Source organism: Rhinopithecus bieti, unplaced genomic scaffold (genome assembly GCF_001698545.2).
Source record: "Rhinopithecus bieti isolate Rb0 unplaced genomic scaffold, ASM169854v2 scaffold_15769, whole genome shotgun sequence".
Lineage (NCBI taxonomy): Eukaryota > Metazoa > Chordata > Mammalia > Primates > Cercopithecidae > Rhinopithecus > Rhinopithecus bieti.
In genome coordinates this window covers 1,128,739-1,139,267 of record NW_016809129.1, presented here as the reverse complement: position 1 = coordinate 1,139,267, position 10,529 = coordinate 1,128,739, and the positions used below count along the sequence as shown (strand labels likewise).

At 36.9% G+C, this 10,529-nt stretch overlaps 1 protein-coding gene across 3 annotated transcripts in view; it reads left to right on the top strand.

Annotated features, from left to right (window-relative positions):
* SLCO1C1 (solute carrier organic anion transporter family member 1C1) overlaps window positions 1-10,529 on the top strand; it is a 65,735-nt gene that overhangs the window by 38,707 nt on the left and 16,499 nt on the right. For all 3 annotated transcript variants that reach the window (XM_017888608.1, XM_017888606.1, XM_017888607.1), the window contains 2 exons: window positions 6,266-6,461; window positions 10,290-10,455. In XM_017888608.1, coding sequence (XP_017744097.1) covers window positions 6,266-6,461; window positions 10,290-10,455 — 362 coding nt within the window. The remainder of the gene's footprint in view (window positions 1-6,265; window positions 6,462-10,289; window positions 10,456-10,529) is intronic.

Here is a 10,529-nt window from a genome sequence, read left to right as displayed (position 1 = left end):
CTGATGCTGGCTTAATTCTTGTCCCATAATCAGACACCATTACTCACCTCTGGTTCCAACACGGCAGGCTCCCGCGACGTCTGGAGGAATTTCTTCCACTTTCACTTTCGGCCGACCTTAGTGCCTTCTTCCTCACTCTTTTTCCCGTGTCCAGGTCCCTGTTTGGGCGCCAGGTGTCCCGACCTGCAGGACAGTCTAACGGGCCCTGGAAGGGGGAGTGGGAATGGAGGAGACAAGAAAACACAAGAAATGGAGACAAGACAAATAGCCTGATCAAGTCTCGTTTAATGGTGGCAGTGCAATGCCTTATATAGGCTGGCAGAGGAAGAGGTTGGGCCAGGGCGGTGACAGGAGGCTGGGTTTACTCAAATTACAATTGCGCATGCGCCATTGGTTGATAATTTTCCCGGGCGTGGGATTGCGCCTGTGCTGTAGGCTGCATATCTTCCTGGGCGGGAAAAATGTTTGCGCGCATGCGGGAAAGGTTAGCGTGCGCGGGAAAGGTTTGTAATGAAGAACCCGGAAATGTGCCATCTTGTCTCCGCTTTGCAGAGATCAAGCAACAGAGGTCGGCTAATTCCGGGCCTCATGACTCCGGACAAGGTCAAATGTTAGTTCAACTCTTAGTTATTTGAGAAGTATCCAAACTGCTCTCCATAATAGCTGGACTGATTTACATTCCCACCAAAAAATGTGCAGGTATCCCCTTTTCTCCTCAGCCTCACCAACATCTGTTATTTTTTGACTTTTTAACAAAAGCCATTTTGACTGGTGTGAGATGGTTTCTCATTGTGGTTTTTATTTGCATTTCTGTGATGATTATTTCTGAAGAGCATTTCTTCATATCTCTGTTGGCTGCTTACATTTTTTTTGTTTGTTTGTTTGTTTTGGGGGGTTTTTTGTTTGTTTGTTTGTTTGTTTGTTTGTTTTGAGACAGAGTCTCTCTCTCTGTGTTGCCCAGGCTGGAGTGCAGTGGCGCGATCTCAGCTCACTGCAAGCTCCGACTCCCACACTCATGCCATTCGCCTGCCTCAGCCTCCAGAGTAGCTGGGACTACAGGTGCCCACCACCACGCCCGGCTAATTTTTTGTGTTTTTAGTAGAAACGGGATTTCACCGTGTTAGCCAGGATGGTGTCGATCTCCTGACCTCATGATCCGCCCACCTCAGCCTCCCAAAGTGCTGGGATTATAGGTGTGAGCCACCACACCCGGCCACATATTTTCTTTTGTGAAGTGTCTGTACTTGTCCATTGTCTACTTTTTAATGGAGTTATACACTATTTTCTTGTTGTTTTAAGTCTGGATATTAGATCTTCATCAAATGCATAGTTCATGAATATTTTCTCCCATTCTGTAGAATTTCTGTTTACTTCCTTGATGTTGTCTCTTGCTGTGCAGAGCTCTTTAGTTTAATTAACTTACCACTTTTTGGTTTTGTTGCAGTTGCTTTTGAGGACAAAGACATAAATTGTTTGCCAAGTGTGATACTGAGAAGGGTATTTACTAGGCTTTCTTCAGGATTTTTATAGTTTAGATTCTTACCCATAAGTCTTTAATCCATGTTGAGTTAATTTTTATATATGATGATAAAAGGGGTTCAGTTTCATTCTTTTGCATATGACTAGCCAGTTATCACAGTACCATTTATTGAACATGGAGTCCTTTTTCCGTTTCTTGTTTTTGTCAGCTTTGTTGACGATGAAATTGTTGTAGGTGTGTGGCTTTATTTCAATTTAAGCTTCTCCTATAAATATTAAGTTACATACAAATGATCTTATCTTTTCCTTCTCAATACAGAGACTGTAATAATTTAGTCATTTTTGCTTAATTTCTTAGAATGCCTTTTGTAGACCTCTAGTAGACAAGATATATCAACTATCATTTATGACAATGATTATCACTCTCAATTTTTGGAGGTGTTACACAGACAAGTAAGAAAAAATTAAGAGAATTATTTGAAGGACAGTTGCTTATAAAAGACATTATTATTATTATTGTGAAAGTCCAGGATATAACATGAAGTTTACTAGGAGAGAAATTCTAAAACATCTCCAAGTACTATTATTATAACTCATAACTATTTCAATCCAAGGCATCGGTATGGAAATCAAAGTTTCTAGTTTCTAGTCTACTATAATCTAGTCAAACATTTTACACATCCCTTATAACTCCTTTTTACATCAGTCTCAAGGAATAAGATCTTTAACCTGATGAGTGTGCTAAAACAATAATAATTATGTAATAAAATATAACAATATAATAATAAATTAGCTTTTAAATTTCTCTAAGTTTTTCTGATATTTGGGTAAATATGCATGTTGAATTCAAAAGAAAACACAGAAAATAAATTGAAACAAATTTTAGACACTAGTGTAAATTAATATTTCCATTTGGAATACTTCGTTGATGGTAGATGGTAAAAATTTTTAGATCAACACATTTTATGATATGGGTGGAGAATAAATCAAAGTTTAATTTCTATCTCACTAATGATTTAAAAATACCGAAAATGAAAGAGAAGCCTGAGGAAGGAAGAAACACGTCTTATATGATGTAAAGGAAATTTGTTATCAACTTGACCCAGCATGGACAACTTAATACATCCTGTGAAATTTGAAAGGGAGAATCAAATCAACATTATATTTGAAATGTACTAATATTTTTTGGAATTGTGTTATAATTTAGTTATCTTGAAATAGGAGAGTAAGATATCAGGAGAAGTGCTATAAATTAATACACTAAAGTTTATTCATTTAGCACATTTTATTGGAAACCATTGAAGGAACATGGGATTCAATTCAATTCACCATTCTTCCTTTGAGGGTTTGGTTGGAGGTTGGGATACATGAATTGAAAAAACTAGCAGGTAATTGTTAAGGCATCAAGTCTGCTGCCTATGGGCCCCTGCACAAGGAACACCTGATGAGCGAGAAAATGAGGTTCTGATGACCAAGTTGTGAGCCCTGGTGCCAAATGTGTCCCCTGGAAGCCCCATATGACTGGTGGAACCTGTGAGAAGGAACTCTACTTGGGGCAAGCTCAGAGTACTCTGGGAGAACAAACCTAATCTTGGAGCCAGGAAGAATTCTCAAGCAGAAGATGATCATACCTAAATCAAGAGAAAAGGATAAGAAAGTATTAAAAGATGAAAACATAAGAAAGAGGGTAGAGGTTTTTATCAGACAAAGCAAATATCTTGTGCGGAAGGATCTGGAGTCAAGAAATATTCTGGAAGTTTCAAGGAAACACTGTCCACCAAAAAGAGGTAAATCAAGAAAGGATGTTCCTGATTTTTAATAATTTATACTGAGGGTGCAGATGTCCCTAGGATTATCTCATTTCAGTTCTCAGGCTATTCTAGGCTGTTGGGGGTGGGGGATGTCAATGGAATCCAACACGGCACATAGCTACAGACAAGGCTACACCTTGTGTTATTACTCCTTAAGTACCGAGTTCAATTGGTACTTTACAAAATAAAATAAAATGTTAGAAACATGCTCTGAAGGTTTCAGTTCGGAGTTTGGTTTTCAGAAGATACTTTTTTCATAAAGCAATTTGGAGATGGAATTGAGAGTGAAAATGTAGGACTCTGTTGTTTGTGTCAGCTTTGGCTTTGTGGAAGGCATTGATAGTCAGGTACTATGTTTTATATATTCATTGCATGTATGTATGTGTGTAAAAGTAGGCACTTCAAGGATATATCTCAAATTCATAGCAGCACTTTCTTCGGGAGAAGGAAGATGAAACCTGAAACAAAGGGAAAACTAATTTTATCCACTTCCACATTTTAAAAAATCAGAAAATTTAGGAGAAACCACTAACATTAATTAATTGGGCCCTAAATAACTGGGTTTGTTGATATATTTTCTATAATCTATTCACTGTTTTTAAAATAGTAATCAGGTGCCTCTAAGTTGCCTTTTGGCTATTCAGGTTTCCAGATTTTCATCTCTGCTGCTTACCATACCCAGGAACCTCAGTTCAGATGGAAAAGCAAAAGTTAGCATTTCTTCTCTTTTTCATTTCGCTAACTTCATGATCATGCCCCCTTTAAGGTGGGATGATTTCTAATATGATAATTTAAATGTTAACTTATACAACCTATGGTCAAATAAAAACAGATGAATCAAAATGTCCCTTTGTTATCATCTGTACATGTTAGAAATATTTTGCGGGGGTCTGGCCTGCAGTCCCCAGCTGCATGACAGCTGAGACACATACTCAGACACAGATAATCACTATAACAGTGGGCCAGGGGGCTGCCGGCACTAGGGGCCCACGAGAGTTGGCTGCCCCTCCAAGCTGGTAACGCTTGCATTTGTTTAGTGCAGATTTAATTGGCAAACGCTTTGAGTCAACACACCCGTGGGTAATTAACCTGGTTGCCCCCACCCAGGAGATGGCCATCCTGCCCGTGATCAAAGGTTGATTTTTAGGACCACATGAGTAAGTAAGCTATTTAGATAAACTCCCCTATATTCCTTTGTATCTGTGCCCTAAGTTATCTGGTTCCTGAAAAGAGAATCTGGCTGCCTTCAGCCAAACTATCTGAAGTTATGCAAACCACGCTTGGTCTTCCAAGAGGGTCTGCTTCTTTCTATTCCTATAATTTCTTCTGCCACTCTGACTGATCTCCCACAATATATTTTTTTAAATAATGTAATAGCAAGCCAGAGACCATTGTATGTTGATATTTGGGGTTCTATGATGCTTTGTTAAGAAACTAAATATATAAACTTAAAAAGAACAAAAAAAGGGAAAGAAAGAAGAAAATTTGCATGTCATTATCACTAGATGTCAGTGTTTTCATTTTTATTTTACAATTTCACATTGGGTTGTAAGTCAGACTTGTGTACTTGAGATTATTTTTTACTACAGCAAATGCTGATTTTGTCTTTGAACCTTATCTGTTGACTAGAGTACATGCAAACTTTAGCCCTTTCATTATTTGAAGGAGATGGATTATCTCAAAACCTCAAGAAAACATGGACATCAATGACTGATAGGTAGACAATATGATAAATAAATTCTAATTAGCAGAGAATTTATTTATTGTTAAGTGCCAGATTGTTCTTCTTTAGAGTTACACCATTTACAATCCAACATATGGCACCAAAGTGCCTCTTTTCCCAAGTCTTTTGCAATATAAGGGTTCCATTCCCCACCCCACCGCCAATATTTTCATCTTCGTAAATCGGATGGATAGAAATTAATTGCATGATATTTTTGTGCTAAACGTTGTGCTGATAACTCTTCATAAATAATGGAATTTAGTGACCTCTACAATGCTATTAGCTCCATATTATAGATGAGGAGACAGGTTTAGAGACATTCAAAGAATTACCTGCAGTTGCACAGCTATTCAGCGGTGGAACTGAGATCTAAACCCAGGCAGCTGGGATTCCAGAGTCTAAGCTCTTAACTACTAAGTTGAACCTCTTCCTAGTATTGTTTACAGCTCACAGTTATTAGATTACTAGTGAGGTTGCACATCTATCAAAAAAGATAATGTGCATCTATTTATCAAGGATTCTATTTCCCAAACCCCTGAAGGAGAGGCAACATAGCAGTGATTGAAAGCATAGGACTTGACATCAGTCTCTCTGCATTCAAATCTGCTTTGCCCACTTACTAACTGTGACTGTGAACAAATAGCTCTCTGAAGTGAAGCTAATAATATGCCTACTCTTAAGGTTGTGGTGAAAATTCAATGTGATAATATTAACATATCAAATTCTCAGTTCAGTGGCTGGTACATTATTAGCAAATAAATATAGGTGGTGGTTGTTGTTATTAGGAAGGATACCGCACTCAAAGCTAAGAAGCTGACTCAACAAAAACAAATTTTGCCAGGGTGGGAGCCAGAAAACAGAAACCAAGACTTAAAAAAAAAAGTTTTCTGTATCCTATGTGCCTATTATTTTTTATACACAACATTAAAGAACATTAATGGGCACCTAATTGTACTTGTTAATGCTGGAATTGGACCAGAAAGACCAGAAAGATTTTTTTATTCATTTGGTATTTATTAATTTAATACTCTGTGCTAGACATTGTGCTAGACAGAACCTGAGACCATACAGTTGTACCACCATTAATCTATAGCCTAGACACTCATCATACACTCTTTGTATATGTCAGTAGATGATAGTGACTGAATATTTCCATAATTTAAAGTGACAAAATAGTCTTTAGAAAGTTTGTGTTATTGCACTCAGATCTTTTTCAGAGATTCACAAATGATATATTTTTCTCATTTCTCAGGGCTCATCAACATTCCAGCAGTGGCACTTGGAATATTCTCTGGGGGGATAGTTATGAAAAAATTCAGAATCAGTGTGTGTGGAGCTGCAAAACTCTACTTGGGATCATCTATCTTTGGTTACCTCCTATTCCTTTCCCTGTTTGCACTGGGCTGTGAAAATTCTGATGTGGCAGGACTAACTGTCTCCTACCAAGGGTATGTTCCCTCATTAAATAGTTTGAGGATATTGGTTTGTTTAACTAAATCAATTATTGGTGGAGCTGCAAAAAGGAATTTGATTTTTAAACATCTCAACTATGGAATAACTGACAATATTTAGAATCTGTTATTGTCACCAGAATTTGTCATCTCCTTTGATTTTAGAGAAATATAAAAATTGCTAAACCCGTATTTTACACTAGAGAACCAACCTGATTAATTTAGAAAAACAACATGATAGTGGAAATACAAACCTTGAATCATGCCTCTGTCTATTCTTAATGAAATCATGTACATGTGGTTTAAACTAATCCAATTTCAATTTTCCCATCTTAAAAACAGAATAACTACCTTTTAAACCTTTGTAGGGTTTAAGCAAGCTAACATACATGAAAGTGAATACTACTTGCCTGACACAAAATAAATGTGCCATTCATGGAAACAATAGTTTTTTTCTCCTTTGGACATCTGAGGAACTGGAGTTACCTCTTTGCAATCCTCCATAGTTGCTGTTGTGCTTGAATCATGTAAAGTTTCAGGAAACAGTGTCTGTCCTTCAACCCAGTGCTCTCCATAAAAGTTCTCTTTAGCTGAGTGTCTTGCAATTGGTCAGGAGAATATTTAGTGATGCCCTCAGGCCTGTCATCTTGTATGAGGTGGGTGATTACATTGCTTGGTTTCCAGAGTCTCTCTCAATACAAGGTTGGATCTTGTAGAAACTATATTGCCCTTGCCCATTGAGAGTCTTTCCCATCACTCTACCACTTAACATGAGTTTTCAGAGGTAACTTTCTTCATCATTTCACCTATCTATGCATTATTTGTTTTCTAAAAAAAAATCAAGCCTCCATCGTGTGCCAGGAAGGCCTCTCCAACTGTATCTGCCTAGCCACCTGAAACTCTGCCTGTGGCTCAAAGGCAAACACTCCTGACACTATATTCTGTTTCCTGCCTATTCTGTGGCTTCTTGCTTACAGCCTGCTGTCCATCTCCTTTCCTACTCTTGCTCCACTGCTTATCTGTCTTGTCTCTATGTTCCAACTTCCATCACCTTTATTAACCTGGTTTCACCTGCTGCTAAATGAGCACCTGTTATAGTTTTGGCCATCTACAATGTTCAGGAAAATTGGTTAATGCAAAGTTCATAAATTATGGCTTCTGGGAGTTATCAAAGCCACATTGTTAGACTCAGCTGAGTGTAGTGCTGCCTTAGTGAAAGTCAGCGATGTGGATTAAGAATGTTATTTGTAACTATGAAATGGAAGAAGATTCTTCCATTTGGAGAGAGCAGAAGCCCAGTGCCATCTTTAACTGCCCCAGAAATCCTCACGGTAGAGGGACAGTTGTTGAGGACTTTATAGTTTGTGATTTCCAAAACACCTTAACTTTCATGATCTCATTTATATCCTCAGAACACCTTGATGAGGTTAGTTTTGTTATCCTTGTTTAAAGGTAACTGCATGGATCTGGGACTTGAACACAGGCATAACTCAAAGTAGAACATTCTTTCTACATTATAATTTCTAAGCCAAAAGTAAACACAAAGCAGACAACAAAAGTAAACTTTGAGATTCCCATTAAAAGTATTCCTACATAATCAAAGATTAAATATTTTAAAGGAATAAAAGGTAACATTTTCATTGAGTGAGTACTAGCCTCTTCAAAGCAGTCACCTTGAAAGGCTGTAACTATTGCAGTAATGCTATTGTTGTTTAAAATATTCTAAGGCTCTTCTTTTGAAATTTCTTTGTATATTTTTGAGAATATTCTTAACAAGGGCAAAGATTTAACCTTTAAGGAAAAGCTCTCATCTTTCAAAATAACTATTTTGAAAGAAAATCTCATTTGGGTATAAACATTCTGGCATATTTGTCAAAACTCTTCTTATAATTAAAATTCTAAATTACAAATCTACTGTCAGCACACCCTTCAGAAAACATGTATGTCGTTGATTCCTGCTCCTGGTGATAAATTAAACTTACTCTCAATAACATAAAGTATTTTTCTTTATAAAATATAAAATGATTCCCATGGAGTTTTCCATGTTGCTTTATTCCAAACGCTGTCTTGACCTGGATATTCAATAGGAAAACTGAAGACGAGCCTTAGATATGATAATGGAGGAAATCTCTCTTCTGCAATAACAAGGATAACTCTGATGTGACATGAGAATTTATAATCAAGAGGGCTTGCAGGGTTCTGTTTCCAGGTTTGTCACTAGCAAGCAGTGTGAATTTGAGCAAGTTTTATACTTTCAGATATTACAAACAGTCTCAGTTAACAATTAAAATTTTATGGAAGGGAATAGGATTAAACATTCCTATAGCACATCTCGGAAGGCCTAGTTCAGTACCCTTTCACACTATTTGGAGACATCTCAGAGGTCTTTGGTTTGTACTTTTGAGGTGACAGAATTCATCATACCAGCTCTACTAGATGGAGTATTACATTGATTAAGAAATTATGGTTGCCATCATTAGTGACAATACTTCTCAGAGGCAGAATCCAAGTGATTAATTTCTCTCTCCAAAATAAAGTATCTTTTTTTAAATTAACTAACTTACTAGAAGTTTTGTTTCTTAGCTATCTGTGTGACAGGAATTATTCTTGGTTCTGGAGATATGGGAGTGAATAAAAAAATAGTTCCTACCTCTGTTGATTGTATATTTCAGTGTATTTCTTGTTTGTTTAAGCTCCTCAAATATTTTTTTAAAAAATGGGGGGGGGGAAGAGGAGGAATAAGCAAATAAATAAACACATTTGAAAATAAGGAGCAGAAAAAATGAAGTATGGAGGACCAGTGAATGGCATATATGGTGCAGATAGAAATGACTTACCATTGCAAAAGTTCCCTTTGAGAAGAATAGAGGGAAATGAATCATAAAAAGGATAAAAGCAGGAGGATTAGGCCATTCATGTGACAGAAAAAAAAAGTGAGGGAGAGAGAATACTGGGAGAGATGAAGGGTAAATATAAGAGCAAATGGCAGAGAACAAAAAAAATGAAGAAGAAAAGAAAGAATGCAATCAAAATTTTGTGTAATAACTCAAAAAAGTCCATTGGAGGGGGACAAATTTTGTCTCGTTAATATTTGTAACTATCTCCTATTCTCCCAGAGCTAGCAGTTAGTAGGTTTCCAGTAAAATTTTATGAACAAATAAATGGATAAGTCATTGAACTTACTTGCGAATTTGAGCAAGAAAGGATGCTATCAGCTAAGAAAGAGCACTACACACTGGTAGGATACACAGGAGAAAGGTTGAATGAACTGAGAATGCACTTATTGGTAACACATATGCAAGAGGACATGTAACTCCTGCAAACACCGAAAGAGAATTAACTGATAACTGATTGGCTATTTTTGCTTTTAATGGACCATTAGCAACAGCCATTCCACTCACATTTAGACAACAATTCTGAATGAAATTTGCACACACACACACACACACACCACCTGTGATGCATTTAAGTAATGTCATAAATTGCTCTAAAAGTTTACTTTTCTACCTTGTTAGCTATTGTTGTACACCTTTGCACAGAAATATATTAGATGATCCTAGGGACAGTAGACTGAAACCTATAAGCTAAGAATTGGACATCATGTGAATTTGTAAACCTCTAAAGATAACTTTCAAAAAAAGTTTTTTATTAGTAAACTTACATTTCCTGACCAGAAGCTGGCATTTCTGATGACAACTGTGTTTCTAAAAGGCAAATTTTGTTGGTAGTGTCATTTATATCACTCAAGAACATTGATTTTTTTTGAAAATATTCAGGTGCTACCTGCCAAGAGGTAATATTTTATATTGTTATATTTCTTTTCAGAACCAAACCTGTCTCTTATCATGAACGAGCTCTCTTTTCAGATTGCAACTCAAGATGCAAATGTTCAGAGACAAAATGGGAACCCATGTGTGGTGAAAATGGAATCACATATGTATCAGCTTGTCTTGCTGGTTGTCAAACCTCCAACAGGAGTGGAAAAAATATTGTAAGAAATCACCTCTCAAGTATATGGTGATGGTCCTGTTACAATATAAACAACAAAACTCTATGGGGCTCACA